We start from the raw sequence: 24,954 nt of genomic DNA, 5'->3' as shown, positions 1-24,954 counted from the left end.
AATATTGTCCTTCTGTTTCTGCTACCATTTATTACATGAGATGAGGAAAAGTCTAGGGGAGTTCTTACTTATCAGGGGAACACGTGAGTAGTGCACACAATGCCTTTTGCTGTGTGACTACAGAACAATCATTACTGGTTAAAATATACCAGGGATTTCCAAGGTGCAAAAAGGGCTCTTCTAAATATTTTTCTGATTAGTAGCAATTCTCTGCTCTGCCGTATTAGTATCCACTGCTCGGTGCAAGCCAGAGAGGAAAAGAGAAGAAGGGGAATGGGAAAAGGGGAATGGGAAAAGAAAAAAGAAAATAAAAGAAGATAAAAGAAGAGAGAAGAGAAGAGAAAAGAAGAGAAGAGAGAAGAGAGAAGAGAGAAGAGAGAAGAGAGAAGAGAGAAGAGAGAAGAGAGAAGAGAGAAGAGAGAAGAGAGAAGAGAGAAGAGAGAAGAAGAGAGAAGAGAGAAGAGAGAAGAGAGAAGAGAGAAGAGAGAAGAGAGAAGAGAGAAGAGAGAAGAGAGAAGAGAGAGGAGAGAGGAGAGAGGAGAGGAGAGAGGAGAGGAGAGAGGAGAGGAGAGAGGAGAGGAGAGAGGAGAGAAGAGAGGAGAGATGAGAGGAGAGAAGAGAGGAGAGAAGAGAGGAGAGAAGAGAGAGAGGAAGAGAGGAGAGAAGAGAGGAGAGAAGAGAGGAGAGAAGAGAGGAGAGGAGAGAGGAGAGGAGAGGAGAGAGGAGAGGAGGGAGGAGAGGAGAGGAGAGAGGAGAGAGAAGAGGAGAGAGGAGAGGAGAGAGGAGAGGAGAGAGGAGAGGAGAGAGGAGAGGAGAGAGAGGAGAGGAGAGAGGAGAGGAGAGAGGAGAGAAGAGAGGAGAGAAGAGAGGAGAGAAGAGAGGAGAGAAGAGAGGAGAGAAGAGAGGAGAGAAGAGAGGAGAGAAGAGAGGAGAGAAGAGAGGAGAGAAGAGGAGTCCCTGAGCAGAACAATCTGTCATTACTCATGTTTTAGACACTATCATTTCGCGCAGAGCAACAGGTAACAATTAGTGCTACAGGAATTAGGGCAGTCCTATGAATAAATTGATATTTCTTGTCTCTCTGCTGTGCCCAACCCCTCCCACCTTTACAGAGATCCTGCTAAAGCTAGAGGATCAGAATGAATCCAAGAAGGTTATCATTGCATCACAGCCTATCCTCCAGGGCTCAGAGGTCGTGCATGAGATCATGTATGAATATAAACAAACCACTTCAAAGTCTTTTCAGTTGTCCCTCCCCCAAGTTATTTCCTTTTAATTACACAGCTTAGTGTATGTAGAAAAACAGTTGATTCTCAATGTAAATACATATTCAAACTTTGGTCCCATTTAAGATCATAGGACAGAAATTAGGCTTTAGGGTTTGCTACTGGTGGGTCACAAGTTTTTCATTGACTCATGAAACTTTTGGGATTTTTTTACAGATGTAGGCTCAGGTGAGAGCTTGGGCAAGTCCTTGTCAAGCTGTTACATGAATGTTTTGCGATACAGCTTATTCAGCCAGGGAAAAGGAGATGCTTCCTTTGGCATGATCACAGGATGACTGGCACAATGGACAAGCAAGGCTGTTGGCAGTTATTAATTAGTAGGTAAAGGTGAGACCTGAAATAATATCATTATACCTAACTAGAGGTCAATGCAGATTAAAGTATAAACCAATATGCTTTAGAATAATTTAAATCAATTTAAATACTTGTGAACCCCCATTTAATGCAGGGAAATATTATATGCCTACATGGAGAGAGAGAGAGAGAGAGATTAAAGAATTAATTCAGAGCTACCAAAAATTCTAGCTGGAACAGAAGAAGGGTCAAGTCTCCCAGATCTTCAAAGTATTAGAAAAGAAATGAGATGGCATTGTGCTTGAGGCTAAGCCTGGTCTTGGGGATGCCATTAGACTGGTGGCTGGCTGTCTGGCTGCTCCAGAAAACAGCAGTCCTACATCTCCTTCACATCAACACTGGTGCTTGTCTGGTCTCACCAGGAGCTGGTCCAGGCACAATGACTCAGTGTTCTCCTGTGCTGGCCTGCAGGAAGCAGTGGCTGGGTATGAGAAAGGGGACTACCCCATTCTGCAGCATGCAGCCATTACCTTAAAATGGCTTAAATGGAGTTCAAGGAGTTACCCAAATTAAAGTGGCAGCTTTCCATCTTGCTGGTGTGCAGCAAAGAAGAACACAAAGATTTGTAAGAACTTTGAGTCTCCACTGAAGGCTGTCTTCCTCTAATAATTCAAAAAGATCCTTTCCCCATTGAGAGAGCTGAAGAAAATGGCAACATTGTCGTCTTTTTACATTTTGGACTCAAGTAATTGTCATCTAATGTATTCTTTAAATACATACCCCAAACTTATAGTTTCAGTTATTCTTTTCTGGGCAGTGGGATTCCAGAGCATTTCAGCCTGCAGTCACCCACACAGCAAGGGAGAGGCAGCATATAATACAGTTTTCAGCTAAAAGTCAGCCATCTTCTCCTTGATCAGGCTGGCTTACAAGGTGAAGTTCAGCTGCACAAGAAAAGGATTCCTACTCTTACAGTAATTAATCACTATATGCCTCCTATAAAATTCCATGTATCTCCAAACCTAAAAACTTTTCTCATCACCAAAATGAGACCAAACCAGAGCCCAAAACCTCCCTTGCCAAAAGCTATACAATTGTTTCAGTTTTCTGATGCTTTCAGTGCTTCAAAGCTCTGATTCAGCTTCACCACTGCTCCTTGGTAGGGATGTACTGCAGTAACTCCACATATCGAAGTACACCTTAGGCACTTTGAGGAAATTCTGGAGGGTGGAAAGGGAAAGTCATTGGAGAGTGACTTGACTGTTTGCTCACAAACCAAAATGACTGAGATTATTAACACTAGAGAAGACTATGAAGAACTATGGGAAAGCCTAATAAATCAGACAGCGTGAGATTAGGTTTGTTGTAGATAAGAGGTGGTCTCAAAGGAACAATTTGAAATGACTCAAACATTGATTTCTAATCTAGTTGAAATTTCTTAGAAAAGCTTAAGTATGACCTTCAGCAGTTTAAAAAAGATGTGTAGAAATGCAAATGGGATACTAATCTGTACTGAGAAGAAGATGAAAAGATGGTAAAATATTGCAGGGCTAATTGAAGCACATTTTCCATTACTATATGATATCACCTTTACTCTGGAATTCACTTTCTGAAAAAAACCCACCTATTTTCCCCTGAAATTACAGACTTGAAGGAGATGAACTGAAAATAATTCCAAAAAGAGGGCAAGAGATGAGAAGAAAAGGCTTCCATAGAAGTTAAAAAGATCTAAGGTAAAATTAGACCAAACATTTGGTGATAACAGAAGTATATGGGAAATCAGGAAAGGGATGAGATTCAATTAGCTTTTTTATCTTTCCAAATCATGTTTTATTTTCCATTGTGGGATCTGTGAGGTAAATTACAATTCTATGCAGTAGGAGAGTGACAGAAGAGCCTATAGTTCTGGACAGAACTATGCTTATTGTTTTACAAATTTTGTTACAAATATGTACCATGTTTGCGTTATAGAAATATGATGAACTACAGCTGCCACTACTTCAGAGCTCAGCTCTTCAGAAAGGAGGACATCCTCTAGAGATCATCAGATTATGTTGACCATTTGGCTGTTCTGTCCAAAAAAAGACAGTCTTTTGACTTTTACAGCAGTGTGATTTATATTTCTGCACTGTATTGGTTTTTGGTGTTTGTTCCACATATTTTGTATCCATTTTTCAAGGGTGGACTTCCCTGCAGGGACTCGTACCAAAGTTTGCAGTAGCATGAACAGATGTAGTTTCTCAAGGATCTTGAGTTAATATATCTTGAAAAATAGAGAGGAATGACATCCAAATCCAGTGATAGCGATCATCAAAGATTTTTTTTTTTTCCTTGGATACCATTCATAGAAATCTCCCACATGTAGTCCACAAAACACAAATATTGCTGGTCCAAAGGGGGAAATCACTATGATAAAGAGTTACAAAAATGTTAAATAAAAAAAAGTGTGCAATTGAGCACAATTCTCATAATCGAACCATTCTTATAATAACAGGAGAAAGACAAGGAAGTGAGACAGAACAAGAACTTAAACCAAATATTTAAATGCTAAATAAACTTTCTATTACAATACATTGCTGTGGCAAGTCCGAAGAAGGGCAAAAGAGTTGATGAAGGGGGTACAACACAAGTATTTTGAGGAACAGCTGAGGGAGCTGGTGTTGTTTAGGCTTGAGAAAAGGAGGCTCAAGGGGGACCTTATTGCTCTCTACAACTGCCTGAAAAGAAGGCTGTAGTGAGGGTCAGTCTCTTTTCCCAGCTAACAAGCAATAAGGCAAAAGGAAATGGCCTCAAGTTGTGTCAGGTAAGATTTAGATTGGATATTATGAAAAAAATCTTCACCAAAAGGGTTGTCAAGGGTTGGAACAGGCTGTGCAGAGAAGTGGTGGAGTCACCATCCCTGGAGGTATTTAAAAGATGTGTAGGTGTGGCTCTCAGGGACATGGTTTAGTGGCAGACGTGGCAGTGCTGGTGTAATGGTTGGACTTTATGTTCTTAGGGGTCTTTTCCAACCTAAGCAGTTCTTTGGTTCTATGACTCCATGTAATTAGCCTGTTGAACACTCTCCCACAGGATATTGTTGTACTGTGTAGTTTAGTGAATACAGATGTAGGTATTCCTTGTTTTTAATGTACCCGGGGCAAACACCATTCTCTGGGTTCTAACACGTCAATAACCAGCTTGAACTTGTGCTGTTAATCCTGCTGTGTCTGTCCCACCCAACACAGACACTGTGCAACTGTTTTCAGTGTATAAGTTCAGTGTCAGAGCCTTTTATATTAACTACTGTCAAATACATGATTTTGGACCAGGAAAAGTGCTGCCAGTGTGGCAATTTGCACATCCCAAGATCTACACAGTGCGAATAATTCCTTCACTTCTCTCCCTATATCAGTTACTCAGGAGGACACCTATTTATTTCCCTTTCATAATAAAGCCAGTCAAAAAGTATTCTAAGCTGTTAAAATTTTGATCTTTCTTCTTAAAAAAATACATCCGTATGAAAGAAAGAGGTATTAGCTGAGTGGGACTAACAGGTAGCAAAAGAACAAGAACTGTTTCCATTTTTGTCTTTCCCTTGAATATTTCTAATTTTAAACAGACCGGCCAGCTCTGCTTGTTATTTTTTAGCCATTAAGTCAGTTGGTTCAAGGTATGTCAGCATGATAGGTCTTGCCTCCATTTAGGCTGGAGGTATTGCCTTTGAAGGATTCTTTTAATAGAGAATGAAAATTTTAGTGTTCAGAAGTACATGTGCTCTTTAAACACTCTTTTTCTGACTTCTAATGGCTGCCTTGTTGGAAGGGAGGATTGTTAAGGGGTGTTCACCATTCTGATCTCCATCTCACAAAGCCAGAGGCCAACCCAACAGCTGCATGTGTGGAGAGTTTTATTTCATTTAGTGCTTCAATAAAACCAAACCAACCAATCAACCAGCAAGAAAACCAAACCCCACAGAGGAGCATGTGCACACACACACAGATCTACAGCAGCTCATTTCACAGAAGTAAAATACAGAGAAGGCAAGTTTAAGACCGATTAAAAATTTTAGGAGGTTCACCATTATTTGTGCTCTCAGCAAAGGTAATCACCAGCACTCAGCAAGTGCCTTTCTCCGCACATCCCAAATCACCCTAGGGTACAATATCACACAATTCAAAATGTACATAAGTTCTGCACCTTCTCCAGTAGCACCTGAACTAGAAATGGCCAAAAGATAGCATTAGGCTGATGTAATAGTACTAGGCAAAAAACTAGACTGATGTTTCAGATCCTCCAATGTATTTTAAATGTAATCAGCAAAAGACACTTGAAAGACAAAAAAGCAAACTCACCATTCTGGAAACTAAGAGCTTTTCCCTAGATCCAAACTTGGTTTTTGTTCAAGACATCAGTACTGTTGAAGGAGCACTTATTCCTGCTGTGGCTTTGAAACACTGGCGTGCTCAGGGTTCAGGTGGTGCTGGAGCACACCTGGTGAGCCTCCCTCTTTGGAGTGCTGAGCAATGCCTGCTGGAATGTGCAGTCTAGCAGGAACCTGGCACCGCTTGTTCAAACAGACAGGCGTGAACCACGGGACTACATTACCCATAATTGCCTTAAGCTGGTTTATGATTACACCTGAAACCAGGAGAGGTGGTGTGGAAGTTTCACCTCAGGGGGGAGAGAGATAAGCAGAGGAGAAGGAGGAAGCCTGGGCTCCTTGTGTGCCACTGGAACAGACTGAGGATTTTCTACTTTTACACACTATGTGGCAGATATACTGAATTGCTGGGAGGGGTTCGAAGAGTGGCCTTCTGATTAAGGTGAAGTTAGAAATAATTAGATTTACTGGCAGTGAATACAGTGACTGAAATTGCTTGAACCTGTATGACCGGTTTAGGCATCTCTGAGTATGTCAGAGAATGGATATAAGGAAGCAAGTGAAGGAGGGGTGGCAGTAGCCTAGCATATCTACAGAGGAGGGAATACAGAGACATTTGGCAGGGTGAGGAGGAAAATGTTCCTTTTTAGCCCCATGTCCTTTAGGAAATAACAAATTTTTCCCATATGTTTTATTGCAGGTGTTTTTTTTTCAGTGATTGAAGGATTTCATAGAATAAAGTTTAGAAGGACAAAGGTTACAGGAACAGAGAGACAATAAAAAACGTGACAGGAATGTCACAACTTGGAGTAGGGATGATTTGCCTATCCTTTTTTTTTTTTTTTGCTGCCTGTGTGTTTATGACACTTAGGAATCACAGCTGAAATCCCCCCTTTCATGGAAAGAGGTTTCACAGGCTTGCTAAACCTGAATCCAAAGAGCTGAAGTATAACTCAGACAGGATAAAAAAAGTTGGAGAAAGGCAGAATCCTGTCTGTTTACAAATAATGTTAATTGGTAGGCAATTTTCATCAAATAAGCAACCTGCCAAAATAAGTGGTTATGTTTGATCTGATAGCAGAGTGGGGTGAAACTCAGCAAACAGTTTCACCCTGAAAAAAATGAAGTTGAAATGGCCAACTATTTCAACTAAATGTTCAATCCATTACAGCACCATTCAGAGAACTGAACACTTTCTCTCCCACCCAATCGAGAAAACAGTCTTTTCCACCTCACCACACATGACAAAGATGAAAAAAGAGATGCCCCATCTCCAGATGATTTAAGCAACCAGATAGATTTTTAAGAGAGCATCCTGTCAGAGGCAGGATGTTAGAGCAATATAGCCTGGTTAGTCACTCTGTGCTAAAACTGCCAGTTACAGAAAACTTAGGTGATTCCTACTACCACTGCTTCTCTAAAGGCATAGTTTGGAAAATCAAGATCTGGAAATAGAAAATGTAGGACAGATAAACCCTGTCAGACACCAGGAGGTGAAGGGAAAAATTTCCAGTGACATTTAGTGGCTTACCCAGGGCTATTAAGAAAGCATTTAATTTTTGTTATATGTTTCATTTTCTGGGTTTTACGAGTTTTCTTGAGGTAGGTATTGTCTATCATGTGTGTCTGATACTAATGACAATTATAACCCAAACCAGTTGAAACTCACTGTCACACTAATATAATCTAATAATAAATTAAGATCTTGGTGACCTAAACTCTAAATTTCAATACCTTTTCTGTTATCTCAGACTACATTTTAAAATTTCGTTTAGGTAAGATACCTTTCCTAAGCTTAATTTCTCTGAATGGACCATTACCTCATAAAAGAAATGTTGGTTAAAAGTAGAAGTATTTTCAGAGCCAGATTTTTTTAACAATACATTCTTCTGAATAAAGAATAATTTAAAAATTATTAGTGGTATTTTACCATAAACAGAAAGACCTTAAGTTTAGGCTGATGATTTTAACATCCCTTTTTATAGGTATGAACCAAAACTCAATTAAAATAGTACCCCTCCCAGCTGTTTCTCAGGTAGAAAATGAGTTTAGAACCCATAAAGCTGCAGCTGGGACCCTGGTGAGTCACATAAAGCATCTACAGGATTTGAGTTGATCTCTGGGTCTCATAAAACTATGGAATTATAACATTATTTGGGCTGGACATCTTGCACTAGATCAGGTTGCTCAAAGTCCCATCCAACCTGTCCTTCAACACTTCCAGGGATGGAGCATCCACAGTTTCTCTGGGAAACTTGTTCCAGTGCCTCACCATCCTCTCAGTATGGAATTTCTTCCTAGTATCTAATCTAAACTTATTCTATTTCAATCTAAAGTCCTTTTATCTTATCCTATCCCTACATGTTCCTTTAAAAAGTCCTCCTTCAGCTTTCTTGTAGCATCCCTTTAGGCACTGGAAAACTCCTAACTACAAAAAGGCCCAAGTATTAACATAGTCTATCTGGGTTTTCCCTACAAGGGTGACCATCTATTAGCTCCCACATATTTATTAAAGTCTGCCACTTCTATCTTATTGCATAATAAAGTTTACCTTGAAGGCATCTAAACCAGGTATTTAAAAGAAGGCACTGCATAGTCTGCTGTCACTCCAGAAACAGCTCTGACCTGGTCAGCTTTCATTTCCAAACTCCTCAGAAGCCCAGAGTGCAACAGCTTTTCTTTGAACATCTTTTGATGCTCTTTTTCTGCAGTTTTTTGATGCAGTTTTCTGCAGTTTGACTCGTTTTCAGAGCAAAGTCTTCCAGAAAGAGATTTAGATTCTTAGGCCTTAGGAATGCTAAATAATATGTGGACAGTTAATAAGCACTTTCATGGGTTTAATTAACTGCCCTGGTTGTACATGCATGCTGTACACACAGACAAAACCAATCACAGATGCTCAGATGCTGACAGGCTCACCTGGCAAATTTTTATATTTTTTTTTTATTTTTAAGCTTTACCCACTTCTCAGATATATTTCTGTCACTGAAATCAGTGGAATTTAGGGAGAAATCTCTTGGAACAGAAGAGGGATGAATGAGGATAATTCCAAGAAGGGAAGTCTGGAAGCTGAAAGGACGTGTATATGGTAAACCCTGGATAAAATCCAGACACGGTGGGTCAGTCCATCTGAGCCCAGAAAAATTGCAGCAAAAGCAGTAGAGATGGTCTCCAGTAGCTGCCAACTCCAGGGCAAAAGCAACACCACAGGAAACTTTGCAAAAAAACCCCACTTTGGAGGTGGGTGAATGCCACCAAGCCACATCCTTTGGCTTTTGCAATCTTACTGGTAGTGGTGGCAGGATCCTGGAAAGTTTGGGAGCATAAACAATCACATGCTGGCTTGAGGTAACATAACATGCATGGGAAGTGGCAGCCATGCCTTCACTTCTTGTCTGATTACAGCATGTGCTTTCCCCTTCACTGATTTTGTATTTAAATAACTGCATATTTTGATGGCTAAACCTAGCAGTGACTGTAGGGTCAAAGGGCACACTTAGGTTCTGTGTGTAAACATATTTTATTTGCTTGAAGCAGATGGAATAGCTGGGGCAGAAAGTAGCATATACTCTTGGACCTGCATCTGTTTGCTGCAGTTCTTATCAGAAGAACGGGAAAAACCAAGGCCTCCTTGTACATTGTGTATCACTATAATCCCATTTGTTTCAGTTGTCCCTAAAGCTCATGAAAAAAAACCCCACAAACTCCTTGCCCCTCAAGACATTAGAAGTGGGGCACCATTAACCAAAGGCTACGTGACAGTTACCTCTATAATTATTTCCAACACAAATTAGCTGTGGTCACTACACTATGATTTATGATTGCATCTGGGAGAGGAGAAAAAGGTTCAATGTCAGGACATTCTGGATATAAAAAATCCACTCATACATGGTCAAATATATTATTCTTCCCCTGCCCCTTCACACAAATGGTACAAAAAACTTCCCTGGCAGAAACTATTCAGGTTAAAGATACTTACACGTGAGGTAGCAGCTTGGACATTCCTCCCAATAAAATAACAATTAATAACCAAGAGAAGCATGGGGGTGAAAACTGGTCTTCTGACAGGTCTATGCTGAAAAATGCTTAATAATACAGTAATGCTGGCAGAAGCAGTTCTGGCTGCTTTTACTGATTCCAGGCCTCTGAGTATATCCCATACCAGTATGAACACTCCTGCCAGTTCTGTATCACATTAGGGCTCTTGCCAGTATCAAACACTGCCAAAAATCACATTCTTAAGAGATATGATTTACACTAACATACCTAAAACAAAGCAGGCTTTACAAACTCTAATGACTACTCCACCCAGGCAGGCAAACCTACTTTTTCTGATAAATAGTGAACCAAAGGAATCGGAAAGATATTACCTGGTTTCTGAAGGGCAGGATACAGTCCTGGGCAATGTTAAACATCAAAAAAACAGCTCTCAAAGTATGTTGTACCCCCATCAGGCTGTCTCTTAGACTTTAGTCAAGGTGAAGATTCGGTTTAAAACAGTGTGTTTTAAAGTATTTTATGTGTTTTAATGTCTGTGACATCAGACTTTAATGAATACACAGAACTTGTGGCAGGAGTACCGTAGCATGGGAAACCACAGCCAAGGCACAAGTGTGTACTGAAACTGCTGAAGGCAGCAGCAGACCAAATGGAAGCAACGCTGTCCAGAAATGAAATTTGTAAGGAAGATGTTACATTAAACAGCAAATGCTATATCTGTACTTACTATATCTGCTTGCACTCTGAAAAAAAAAAAATAATAAAAATTAATCATTTCTTCATGGAAATCTGGACCAAGAACTGAAAATGTTTTGTGGGAGGTTCAGGTTTTGTTTGTTGGTTTGGGGTTTTGGTTGTGGTTTTTTTCTTTGTTTGTTTGTTTTGGGTTTTTTTTTGTTTGGTGGGGGTTTGTTTGGGTAGTTCATTTGTTTGTTTGTTTGTTTGAGGGAGAATTTTTTGTTAGATTTGGTTGTTTTGTTTTGTTTTAAAGAGCTCCCAGCTCTACAGAAAACAGAATTGTTCTGGTTTTCATATATCAACATCTCAAGGAGAATCATTATTTTCCTCTAGTATTTATCTTAATGAAGGAACGAGTATGCCATGTCTTAATGCTGATGGAACATGAAATTACATTAAAAGGAGAACATTTATTTTTATAATAAAAATTTTAAAGAGGCTCATTCAATCAATGATAAATTAGCTGGCAAACTGGACTGAGGAATATCTCAGCAGGAACATTCCTGAATGGTGAGCATATGGTTGCCAAAAGGGACTTGGAGGAAGAGCTCTGAAAGTGGTAGAGAAAGATCTCTTTCTCCCTTGAAATAACAAGTGAGTTGGAACTTGTGCCCTAGGGAAAGATTCACAAGATATCTTTTGTACCGTGAAAACATTTGTTTCCCCTCTGTAACTACAGATGCTTAGTTTGGTTAGTTGCTAGATTACTTTATGCAAAGTGTGTTCATTAAACATAGTATTTTTTTGTTTATACCATTTTCATTCTGTCACTAGCAAACTTCTCTCTCCCACAACCAAACCTGTGGCACTCTGCAGGGAAGGTTCATTTAGTCCATCCTTACAGAGAAAAGGTACAAAGAGACCTCAAAAAATGGAAACCAAGTTTGGCTTGAGCTTAAAATCCTACCACTTCAGTCAGTAAAACAAAGGCAAAGAGCCCCATGGCCCAAGCTGTGTTTTGCAGAAACAAGTCCTTAAGTCCTTGAAGTGATGCCTCCAGATCCAAAGCAGAAGCAGCAGCAGAGGGCAGGGCCACATGGCATTTCCTCCTGCAGCATTAGACTGAGCAAAACAATAACATCTTTCAGGCTGGGAAAACCCTATTTTGGTCCTAGTTGCTCATTAAATCCCACTTCATTTATATTACAGGTCATCAAGGAAGATATTCCATGTGACAGTAAATAAAGATCTGCAGGCAAAAGAACAGGGCCAAAAAGTTCATGTCTTAAACAGCAATGAGCAGGGAGGCAAGAAAAATACTGTTCTATCTCAGATTTTCTCGTATTGTATGTCTAGAAATTATTAGCACACTTGGTTAGAATACAGATGATTACTAGAGAAGGAGAGAAGATTTTTCTTGTTACTTTTAGCCTGATTTCCCCCAGAAACAGGGTCTACATGATCATGCCAATTCTATATCAGACTCTAATTGATCCTCACTGCTAGTTTGTGAATTCATGAGCCAGTTCAGCCTAATGCAGGCACAGAAAACTCAGACTGGGTAGAACACTAGATTTCGTGAAAAGGCTCATCCAAGTGAAAAAGAAAGCTGAGGATATCTGTGGAGGAAAGGTTCCTCTATTAGTAGACCTCAGAGACTCACAGAAAATTACAAATGAAAGAGGGACTGAAATCAAAGCACAAAATCCAGAGAAGGTTTCCTTCTTGAACAGGGAAAAATCCAGTTCAAAACAGAAATTCAAAAGAAATTTGAATCCCAAAGCCGCTCTTGCTCATAGGAACACGCAGACATCAAGAGCCAGAATCTAATCTCATTGTAGATCCCAAGCAGCTCTGATGAATTAAGTAGTAGGTGGCTCGCTTTGACCCTATAGGTTGTCAACATGGACCTGTTTTTCAGCAACCTGTATGTAAAGAACTTGAAAATCTGGCCATGGGTGCCTCATTCTGGAGTCAGGAGATACCAGACGCCCTTGAAAGACAAGCCTTTGTTTAGGTGCCTGTATGGAAAGCAGCTGCTTCTGAAAACCAGATTTAAGACATCAGGATGAGACCTGAAATATGCATTGTAGTGCCATTAAAAGCTTAAAGCTGATTTTCTTCATGTTAGGGGTTGAAAAATGTTATAAATAATAAGAATTTAATATTATTGATGCCATTTAAAACTGAAATTAAGTACTTACTAGCTTGGGTTTATAATTTTTGCTCCAGCTTGATAAAAATACAGTTTTGGAAAGTCATTAAATTTTTTGGGTTATACCTTCTTGCCAACTCGACCAATTATTTTCTAAATATTTATCAATTGCATCATAATTATAATTTTAACTTGCAAATCACCTATTTATCCCTTTAAAACAGATTTTATCTCCACTAACATAGGGACTAATAAGCCCTGAAAACCTAAAAAACACAAATTCATTGTTTTCTTCATTGTAAAGTGAGAGTTAGCTTTTGGGTTTTACTCCTCCTTTTGAGAACCTTTCCTCAGTTTAGCAGAAAACATTTCTCCTAAGTTTAGGCATGCCTTAGCCTGTATAAATAATAAACCCACATGCAATTGTTTTTATGAACTGTGGTCTAACGAGCAGATAGATAAGAAGTCAGCTAAGAAATTCACAATTACCTAGGCTCCTTAATTCAACAGCTTGGTGCTGCTCGCTGTGAGATATCCTTGAAATGTGATCTTGTAGAATAAGCCAGAAGAATGCATAGAGCTGCAATAGCAGAAACAATACTCTAAGGTTAAAACATTTATGACCTATCATATCCGGTACTTTACGTCTAACACCTTAAGTATTCATTAGTCATATTTACTGTGTGGTTGGCAGATAAAGAAGTGTAAAGGTTACCTTTCCAATGTTGTGTACAACTAGAAATAGGAGTTAGGCTTTCAATAATATCCGTAGTATAAAAAAAAATTATCTTTACAACTATCCTAGAATTGTATGAGATACCTGGATTGACCACATTTTATTCATCAATTACTTACACATCATTTTTGAAGATTAAAAAGGTACTGAGTTTGGTTGCATTTTCCTTAGATAATTTGGTCATACTTATTTTTATAGTGACTCTAATCAGTTAAAGACCTAATAATCCTTTGTCACATATTTGTGATACAGGATTGTGCATCCGACCTCTTATTCTTTGTGTACTCATTTCCTGGGAAAAGGCACTCTGTTTTACAGGTGCATCAAGAAAAATAATGTTATTTATAAAAATGCAAAGAAAAATCCCTATTGCTGATAAACTGTTCATCTATGTGTTCACTCAGATGTTCAATCAGGTTTTTGAGTCAGCAGAACATCAGTTAATCTTGTTGTTGGTGATGCATATTTAACAATGTATTTTGGTGGTTTGTTCTTTAGGAACAATATTATCATACTTACATTGCATATGTATGTTTTTTTCTGAGCCAGAATCTGAGCTCTGAAGTAAGAATGTTTCAGCTTCACAAGCAATCAGCACTACACTATCCTGGTAATTCTGTCTTACCTTCTAATAAACGAGATGCAATTTTCAAAAAGCTCTACAAACACCCACCTTACCTGAAAAGACTACTTCTGTAACTGGAACTTTTCTCCTATAACAAGGAATTTCTCATGCACTATGAGTACATCACAACTACTCCTAACTCAATGACCCTGCTCCTTTCAGAAAAGGCCTGGCATTGTCATCCTTGCAACTTCAAAGCAGGACCTGGCTTTAATTCCCAGGTGACCTCACAAGGTTAATCTGAAGCTCATGTAAAGGCCCAGAGACAGTCTTTAATGCTGCCTAGCAGAAGGGAAGATCATTTCTGGCTCCCTTAGGAGTAATAGGGCAGGAACCCGAGAGCATTTCAGCTGAAAAGTAACTCTGAGATCTGGCCAGCTCTGGGCAGAGCTGCTGTGCCCATGGTACTTAAAAGAGAATCTCTTATTCAGTAATACCTCCAGTTGCCTCTGATTACCATAATGACTGTAATTAATGCCTCCACCACCAGAGCAGTGTGTGCTGGTCCAGCAGCCCTCCACCCATGGCTGGCACCCCCAGCCTTTTCCTGCAGCACATGAGGCGGCGGCTGCTGAGCATTCCCTGTCTGCACTGACACTTTGTGCACTGAGCTGCTAATAAGGGAGTCATGGTAATGCAAGGAGACGGTATTCTGACTTCATCTTCCAGTAACAGCACATTTCTCTTTGTTTCTCTTCTCAGGCTTTCAAAGGTTCTGACTAAAAATGATTTTCCAACATAGAGAAAACCTACTAGGTGCAATAAACAGTAGGATTTAAGTACAGCATATGCTGAGAATGCAGTTATAAAAAAAAGCAATAATGCCAGATCTGCTATTTATCAGGACAACTCTGCTGAAGTGAAGGGAATAATTCCAGTTTGCATTTTCTGAGGATCTGATCCCTACCAAAGCTGTTAAACATGGAACATCACTTCAGTACACTAGGTGCCTGTTAACCGAAAGATGTGGAAATAGAAGCATATATGGTTTAGAGGCCTTTATGGGACCTGTTCTGGAAGGCAGGTCTCTGCAAATCGCTAAATATTTTGAGCACTGACTAGCTCGAGGGAGTGCTCGCTCAAAAATCTTGCAAGGTTCGTTTCTCTTGCCTTCATTTTGAATGCAATGACTTATCTTTGTTGACACCTACAGGAGCAGATAAGATCAAATAATGAACTGCTTTAAACTCCTTTAAATGACATGGGTGGTTTCAGTAAACACTTTCCATCAAAATAATGCAACCAATGCTTAACCTGGCATCTTCCAGTGTCACACAAAATTCTTTTTGGTTTTTAAATCCAGTGCAGTGAGGAAGCTGTGATGATCCACAGGCAATGAAATTGCAGTACTGCTGATTGTGGTGTTAACAGCTGCAACTTTGAGGACTTCAGACAACTTTTGAGTTGCGATCAGCAGTGGTGCTGCCTTGTGGTTGAAAGTTCAGGCAGGAACTGGGAATAAAAAGGTTGTAAAACTACCTCAAAATAGTAAGAAAAAAATAGCAGTATCACTTCAGTAAATGCATGCACCAAAGTTAATCAGTCTGAGATAGTTTGGGGTAACTGGATCACAGAGGATCTATGAGGATTCCCTTTGCATGCATTTCTTGCTGAAGGTGAACTTCAAAGACATACATAAATTGGACAGTGATGCTGCCATAGTTCAGCAAAGCATACAGACTACAGTAATGCAAATGCAAAAACATGTAAGAAATGCTCATAAATACTTGCACATGTAAAACCCTACATTTTTGCTTTTATATTGCTAGCTACTCATTTCACTTGGTTAAGTTAATTGGCATTTTGGACTTCATTCCTAAATATAAAAAATAATTTTTTGGAATAGGAGATCATCATCTCACGTTATTAACAGTGGACAAGTTTAATCATAGCAAAATACTGTTCAAGTATTAATCTTTCAAATATGAGGGTAAAGAAAAACTAACAAAACTGGAAAAAGGCTTAGGGACTAGTCTTCCTGATGAGTGTCTTGAAATGGATTCTTCAACATCTGCAAGCTGTAAGTGATAATTTTTTCCCCTCATAAACATGTAAAATCATATACAAGTTCAGTCATGATTGTTAAATTGTGGATCAAAGACACAGTTTGTTATGATGAAGGGAGTATTTAAATACGCCCACAAAGAGCGCTCATTACCAGTGCCACCAGGCCCGTTGTTACTGCCTTTGCTGCTTTTGAATACAGACACTGTAGCTGTTTGGTGGAACAAATATACATATTTCTGATCTGACACTAACAGTCTTGCAGCAGGTACGACCTGTCAAGCCTTGCACACTGAGAGGTCGAGGCTTGTGTGTGAATCCAGGCTCCTTGGCAGCCTGGGCCACGTCTCCTGAGCTGGCCATGCATTGCCTTCACCCTGGCTCTTTTTCCAGTGTTTATTTGCTGACCAGCTGCACACAGAACAATTAACTGCAGAATAGCAGAGCTGGACTGCCTCTTGTGACATGACTTCTTCCAGGACTCATTTCTCTGGTCAAAACAGTGCTGCATGATACCAGCCCCTTCAAGTCAAGTCTCAGTCTCACTTCCCCCTTTCCATTATCCAGAACGTTCCTCACGTACTGAATCAGACAAATCATGACCAGAAAAATACAAATAAAATTATAAAATCTGCCAATCAAAGCTGCATTTAAAGCCATTCATCCAAAGCATGTGTGCATGAGTGTTTCTATTAAGTTTATATGAATGACCAGATCTTCTGTAATTAGTGCCTCTTCTGTTCAAAGGTTGACCAACTGCTGGGCATTGGGAAATGTACTTATGAGCCAAGGAAAAAATGTCATAAAATACTTTGATGAAGTTGGGTGTCTAGTTTTGTCAGACACACTTTCCTTGGAACTTTTCTCTTCCTTGGAATCTCAGGCACCTTCAAAAATTTTTAATTTGACAATTTTTTGGTGGATTTGCCCTTGACAAGTCATTCCTGCCAAAATGTCTGTGGCAGTTCAGAAATTACACCCTTCACAGATTTTTATCCTTGCTTCTTTGCCAAAGATTCTGTAGCTGGAGCTCTTCTAGCATAACATATCAAGTGAGTGTTCCTCATAGCATACATAATCTGAAGTTGTACTTTGAAAGAACTCCTACTGCAGGCCCATTCTGCCTTTTGAATTACAAGGTGCTAAGCTTTGCTTGATATCTTACTTCTAGATTGTGGAAGTGGAGACAAATAAGATTTGTCTTCTTTTGCTGCAACTTGCATTGAAAAGATCTACCGTCGTTGGAATTTTTCCATATAACTAAGTATGAAAGAAGGTGATTTTGAAAACTCACAACACTTTGCAATCAGATCAAACAATCATTTTCAATTCTTTCTTTGTATGTGTCCAAGTTTTCCCACTGTGACTTGTTCTAGTCAGCTCAGAAATTAAAACCATTTCTCCTCCACACATATGCTATTCTTTCAGTCAAATTCCTTATATCATCATCATCGTGACTTTTTTTTTTTTTTTTCATTTGGCCTGCAAAATAACATCTCGGTTGTGTAATTTAAATTAAATTTTATAGTTTGTTAAACCTCCAAAGAGTTGTCACATAAAATAATAGTATTATTACAGTCTGAAGCTGTGCCAAATTCCAAACATGGGCATTACAATGAGCAAACAGAGCCTTTGCCATCTCCATTTTGCTACCCATGTCACCAAGCTCTCAGTAGTGTTGGAATCCTTAAAGAAATTTCCATGAGTGTTGAGCCTCAGGGCTGAATAAAATATTGGAACTTTACCACTACAACTTCTCTACCCTGAGTAATCTTTAAGACTCCTTATGAACTTGTTGTCATTATCCATTTGTCCTCCAACAAAGTCAGGTTTTTTTTCTTGGGGAAGTTTGCTCTGAGATCTACCATAACTAGATATCATTTACAAGAAACCATTGCAAGATCTTGAGATCCATGATTTCTGCTGTCTAATTTTGAGGAACTGGAACTGTACATTTGTTTTTATCCTTTTCCAGTTGTTGTAAAGTATCAGGATCACATCTGCTTGCAAAAAGTTGAAACAAGTTGTACTCAGCTTCTGAGAGACAGGCATGCCTTAAGTTGTTTAATACAGTGACCTTGCAATGAAAATATTTGTCTTACAAGATTAATACAACTTAGAATTTTGCTATGATTTGCATTTTTCATTCTTTCGTCATTGAATACTGAGAACTTATCAAGTCATTGGTATTCCTTGTGGTTGTTTGAAAATTAAGAGCTTTGGTGCCTCAAAGTTTTTTTCTGATTAGAGGACCCTTGTCAAGTAAATGTATTTAATCAGAAGTTATTCTCAATTAAAAGCTGCATGACCACAGAGATGGAGCACATGGTCACAGACTTTGAAATAAAAACCCTGAAAATATTGAAATTACAGTAAGCAGAGAAAGGGTTTCATTTCCCTGAGCTGTATGGAAGGAAAGGCTTTAGTGATCTCTGATTAAATGTTTCAGCTTGTTTTCCTGGGATCAAGTACTATTTTTATTTGTTTCAGGTGCTGATAAGTACAGGCCATTACTGCATCAAAAAGAAAAGGTTTACATTTGGTTAGAAATAGAATTCCATTTTTAATTAAAGTATTTAAAATACATACAATTTTAAATATATTTCATCTTCTCTACAGGAAAACATATTTTCTCATTATTTTGTTCAATCTCTACTTATTACATTTCTAAAAATATACAGACCTCCTGATAAATGAGACTGTCTAGCTGAACTTGGATTTATTTGTTAACTGTTGTTTATAGAGCAATCTGAAATTCAGCAGAATGTTGAAGGGAAAGTCAGAGAGTTCAGCTTGCACTTGAGGACAAAAAAAGAAAAAACAGTCACATACATTTACAGTAAACCCTTTTTTTCTTAAAGAAAGTTCTTTGAACGTCATACAAAATTCTTCTATTTGAAAATATTACCAAGAGGAATAAAGTAATTGAGCAGACATTTTGACCATAATTTTTGATTTCTTCTTCTATTTATGAATTGTTCTAAAATTACAACAGATTTTGGGAATGTGATGCAGATTTTTCAATTATAATCTAACTTTACCATAAGATCCACTCTTAAGAAGTGCCTCATATGAAGTTCCAGATTATATCGGCCAAACTTTCAATAAGTACCAGCTTGCTTGTAAATGCCACTTTATGTTGGATTTTTGAAAAGTAGAAAACCATGAAAAGAGCTATGTCTAGTAAAAAAAAAAAAACTAACAAAACTAAACCTCTTACTGTTTAATTACCTTTGGACAAATCCTGCCAAATGCTTCAGGTTAATTTTCATGACAAGCAGCAATAGTACCATAAGTGAAATAAGTCTTTGTATCTCTAAACATCAGTGAAACATTAATTAGAGAGATAGAAGTGACATAAAAATATACTGCCAAATCATAATTTCAAAAGATTTTTTGTTTGTTTCATGCTTTGTTAGATATAAATATCTATTTAATGTATTAGAGTACTAAAAAATATTTCCATTAAATAAATAATTTCTTCACTCCATCCACCCAGTGGTTCCATAAAGTAAAAAAGCCAGGTTGACATAGAAAATCTGGTTACATCCATGAACTATGAAAGGTGTATTTTTCTCCATGTCCCTTTCCTTCCCCTTCTCAATTTTTTAAAGTTTCCTTTCTTGAGTCAATATCATGAAGACCAGAAGCAGTCCACCTATAAAAAATAAAATCTTAACATTTTTCTATGAATTCTGAAGTTAACAGAAGTTTAGATTTTGATTTTGCATATTTGGATGTTACTGCCATGTTTAGCAATAAACAAAACTCTCACTTCAACATGCATAATGACTTTCTGCATACATTACAACATTCATAATATTATGAATATTTTCATTGTTACTTTTTCTCTGAAGACTTTATTCCAATTACTCATTGGTCAGTGGTACTGATAGTCTGTAATTAATTTACCATTTGAGCATAAAAGTTTTAAGTTATATATTTAACTTGAAAAGTTTTCATTTATTGATGTGTGCATTTACATGCTTTTCTGATGTCATATTTTAGCAAAAAAAAAAAGTGTTTAAATGCAACTTCTACAGTAATACACATTATTTTGTGTCACTTCTATAACAGATATTACATGGAAAGGTGAACACCATGATGTGTTCAGAGGATTTAAATCAAGAGATTCTTGAATGTGATCTGTATATAAACATTTGAAACCAGAGTGAACAGACAATTTGAAAACAAATAATACTCTAACATCTTTTACAAATGTTTCCACTGAAAAAACACCCATGAGTCATATTTTTAAAGCTTTGCAATAAAAAAGCTGCTATAACAGGGCTCTATTCCACACGCACACACAGAAATGCTTGGAAACTCACATTAGTTTGATAGTGGAATAATTCTATTCCAGAACATGTTCTTTTGCCAACTTCCTTATTTTTTTTTCTTTTTCCTATGGAAACAGCAGAGCTTTCCCCATGAAATACAAGGCTGGAAACACAGTGTACTCAATCACCAGAAAAGCATGTACATTTTCACAGAGCCTCCTTGTAACAGGATAATGCAATTAGAAATAAAAGTATATTTTCCTTTTATTGATATTTCAGTCAGTGAACTCATATTTTAAATGAAAATTTTATGCTTGTCATTATATATAAAATACATACTCTTGAAGAAGAAAACAGAAGTAAAAGAGAAGTTTATAAAGCACATGCTAAGAAACTTAGAATTTCCAAAACCTTATGAACCTTTGATTTTGTTTACATAAAATAAAAATGTAATCAATCTATCTCTGGTTCACATACTCCAAGGTATTTGTTAGACACAAGATTAAGCAAGCAAATGTAAATCAGGCATGTTTGTGCCTTCCAGAGTTTGCTCCAGGATCAGAGCTTTTTAAGAGTGCAGCAGAGATGCTGCACACTACAATTGTTTGCAGGTGATGACCTTCAGAGCACCCGGCAGTCCTGGCACCCCGCCACCCCTGATAAACCCTGCAGCCTGCTACACAGGTCTGCACTCCTGAGATTCTATCAGAAATAGTGCCAACAGGCAAGAAAGAGCCCAGAAAGTGAGGAAAGTATTCTATCAAAATATTTGCCTGGCATTTCTGCAGGAGCCTATAAAGAGCTGTAAGATAGGCCTGGGGCAGGTCCATCCAAGTCTAATCTGTTTCAGAGAAATTATGTGGAATGTTTTATCTGGGAGGGCAAAACAGATACCTCAACAGTTCATTCTAACTTTACGATCCATGAAAAATGAAAAATCCCATAAACTTCAGAAAAGTATTTGAGACAAAGATATGGCCAAGCCTGTGAAGAAAATTTATAGAGCCAAGACTGGTTTAATATACTACAGCAACAGAGAGCAAGCCAGGGACGGTTTGTAGCACTGTGCTAACACAGCTAAAATGTTTGAGAGAAAGGGATGAAAGAATTTTTAATGGAATGAAAGATGTAGAAAGGCTTCTTAGGGCCACGTGATAGCTAGCTGAGTGAGACACATCAAGAAAGGACTTTTTACGGAGACTTCTCTTGATAACGCAATTTTCATTTTTCATGCAATAATTAATAATAAGACAGCCTTTAAATTTTTTTTTCTCCTATTTAAAGAAGACCTGAGAACCCACTTTAAATCCCATTGGGCTGCAGAGAATAGTACACAGCCCTAACCAATACTTGAAGGCTGACATTTTTTGCACCAGTACTGTGCTGAACATAATTTATCACTAGGTCCCATACATATCATTCCTTACCAAACCAGGTGAACACTGTAGCTACATAGGAAAGCTTTTTATTGAAGTCATGACGTTGCCATGGGCAAAGAAGTGTGGTCCAGAGGCTTGTGGCTGAGTAACCTCACCAGTGCTAGGGGCCAACGACAACAAAGGCTGAGGCTTTACTGCCATGATACCCTCTTCCCTTGAAATGGAGATGATCCATGGATTTTGTTAATGATGTCACCCAATTACCCAAGTGAGATGTTGCTAGATGTCTTCAAGCAGAGTTTATGAATCCTTTTGCTTCTTTTTCACTCATCATCTTTGATGTTCAGACTGCACATGTTGTCTTAAGGGAAAAAGAAAACCTTTCTTCTTGTTCCAGAGCAGCTTTTCTGTGTTTTCTTTTCATAACACTGACTGAAGATAATACTCACGAGTTCACACTTAATCTCTGCCAGATACACTACAAAAAGCTGCAAGTGTCATTTCAGAAAGCCTACAAATACTTGGGGGGTGGTTACCTGTTTCAGTTCTGCATCTGTTGTCGTGTGTAATAATTATACTCCAGAAGAAACCCACCAAGGGGAAGAGAATGAGGACACTTTTGGGGTTTCCTGAAATGTTCCTCACTGCAAGACCTGTAACAGGACCTTAAGGAACTTTGAGACCTATTAATCCCATGGGTCATTAAGATCTGGAAAGAAAGTGCCTCCTGAAACAGTGGTAAAAAATTCTTTGGAATCATGTAACTGTGAACCAAAACCAACTTAGCCATGGTGCTTCCTAACTTCCGAGCCCTTGATTTTGGAACACAGATTTTCAATGGAGCAGAGAATGGCAGAGCAGTGAGCACACAAACCACCTCTCTGTGCTCTTAATTAGGTGGAGGCTACACAGCTTTAATAAGCTGTTTACCAAGCCTCTGTGGGATGTGAATTGTAGCACCTTTTCCTTGTGCTAATGATCCTTGAGAGAAAATTATAATTTTCAGGCTACAAGTTAAGGCTCAGGAAAATAGTTAAGGCGGCCTTACTGCATGTTTGGTTCTTGGATATTTTGTCTATCTCCATCACTCTGGGTTGAATAGAACTTCCAGTGCAGTGCAAGACAAGTGACTGTTATCAATCTTCAAGTTTCCCTTGGAAAATCAACACTTTCAGCACAAAAAATATGACCTCTGTATGTATTTCAGCAGTCCATAGGGATGGCTATTGGCCATCAGTAGTCTACAGCCACAGTTCTGGTATCTGTGTTTTGAAACTTCACTTGTGAAGTTAATCAGAACAGCAAAGCTTTGAAGTGTCTCTCATCATTAATTGCAGTTAAAAAAAAAATTTAAAAAAGCTTGTTTTTTATTTAAAAATAAGTGTTCTATTGTGCTTTGTGGAGACAGTTTGTCACTCAGAAATAGGAAGTATTGATCTTGAGAGGTGAAGGTAGCAAGTTAGATATACAATTAAAATGTTCTGTTTTCAGTATGATTAACCCTTGGAGACTTTCCCCACTTACAGGAAAACTATTCCAGTTCTAGTCTTCTTTTGCAGTTTTTCATCCTGCTATCTCCTTTTTTTCCAGAGGTCTCAGTGCCAAAATAGTTCCAGTTGCCAACTGGAGCTGCTAAGGGTTTTGAAGGCAGATCTCTGGTTGAAGTATAATATTACTGTTTTGCATGAGGATTCTGTGTCGCTCTCTTTATTGTTTAGAATCACACCATGGATAAAAGTAAACTTTCTATAAATCCACTTTGACTAAGATTCTTACTTTCTTTTTCAAGACCTCATTGAAGGAAATAATATACAAAAGTGTTTTTAAATTCCAGCTTACTTTTGTCACTGGAGTGCAAAACCATACAGAGTGGCTTTACCTTGGAGAGGAGGTTTTGCTTCTCATGCTCCCTAACATACAAAAGAAGAGCAGCTATTCCCAGTCACCTGTCTGGCTACTCAGCCTGCAACATGAGGCAAGAAGAAAAGTTCATTACAGTCACGAGAATACATATTAGTAATAGTTTACAGTCATGGTGTCTGTTAATTCAATGTACAATTCACAGTCTATCCCTCCAAAACACAGACCAGATACAAAATGAAAGAGGTCGCAGCCATTTTTACACTGCAGTGCACATTGTTTCTTGTGTAATTTTTAACCCTAGAAACAGTAAAAACCAAGAGACTACAGATTCTCTGCACATTAAGCTTTGTGCTTTGGCATATCATCAGTATATCAGCATCTCATACAAAAGGACTGACCTTCTGAATAGTTCATAATATTACTGTAAAAATTATTCTAGTTTTATGTCCAAGCTTTTGCATTTGCAAAACATTGAATTCAGCATTTGTGTGTACTGCTTCCTATGTTTAATTTGAATTTAAGAAAGAAAAAATGCAAAGTCAGTTGTTCTTTGTTGGTAACAGAATCAAACCCATACAATATGAAAAACAATGTCTAAGGCCCAAGGAAGCTTTGGGATGGGGGTGTTACGAAAATTTATCTTTTATCAAGTGACATGTTCAATTCTCACACAGGGTTAGAGAAAAACTGGGAAGAGATTTCTCAGTTCATTTGGAGAAAAATGTGCAATTCAAATGCGTGAGTGACAACCTGCAATAAAGAATGCTGGAACAGTGATTGTACCCTACAGCACGCATTTATTTGGCAGAATAAAAATCACTCATACAATTCTAATGACCAGTATGTAGGTGAACAGTCCTGCAACATACTACGTGCTTTCAGTTCTCAACAAAAGTAGTAGAAAGTGAATGAAGGTTCAAACCTTTATACATCAGACATCTCTTTTCCAAAAAGATATGAATCCTTTTTCTTTTTTCTTTTTTTTTTTCTCCTTTTCCCTAAAGGAAAGGAAAGGGTTGAAGTTCCTCCCCAGACCTGCAGCCACAGACGAGAGGCAGAAAGAGGGAGTGGCACCAGAGAGAGGAAAGAAAAGAAAGAACTGGCTGAATGATGAAATTAAGGATGAAATTTAAAAAATAATAAAATAATAATAAAATTTTTTAAAAAGGCAGCACAACAGAGAGGGATTTAAACAGAACAAGGGCAGAGAACGAGACACAGGGATCCAGTGGGAACCAGTGGAACTGATAGCATGATACAGCAACCAAGAATAAAAAAGGAAGACAAGTGAG

At 38.3% G+C, this 24,954-nt stretch overlaps 1 protein-coding gene across 1 annotated transcript in view; it reads right to left on the bottom strand.

Moving 5' to 3' along the window:
* MACC1 (MET transcriptional regulator MACC1) overlaps positions 1–6,000 on the bottom strand; it is a 32,348-nt gene extending 26,348 nt beyond the window's left edge. Inside the window, exon 1 of the mRNA XM_088066571.1 lies at positions 5,915–6,000. Within this exon, the coding sequence (XP_087922697.1) occupies positions 5,915–5,917 (3 nt within the window). The 5' untranslated portion in view covers positions 5,918–6,000. The remainder of the gene's footprint in view (positions 1–5,914) is intronic.
* Between the last annotated feature and the right edge of the window lie 18,954 nt (positions 6,001–24,954).

Source organism: Pseudopodoces humilis, chromosome 1 (genome assembly GCF_049639895.1).
Source record: "Pseudopodoces humilis isolate 2021_Gansu_Grassland_sample_001 chromosome 1, ASM4963989v1, whole genome shotgun sequence".
Taxonomy (NCBI): Eukaryota; Metazoa; Chordata; class Aves; order Passeriformes; family Paridae; genus Pseudopodoces; species Pseudopodoces humilis.
The sequence above is the reverse complement of the archived record's forward strand: the minus strand, read 5'-3'. Positions and strand labels throughout refer to the sequence as shown.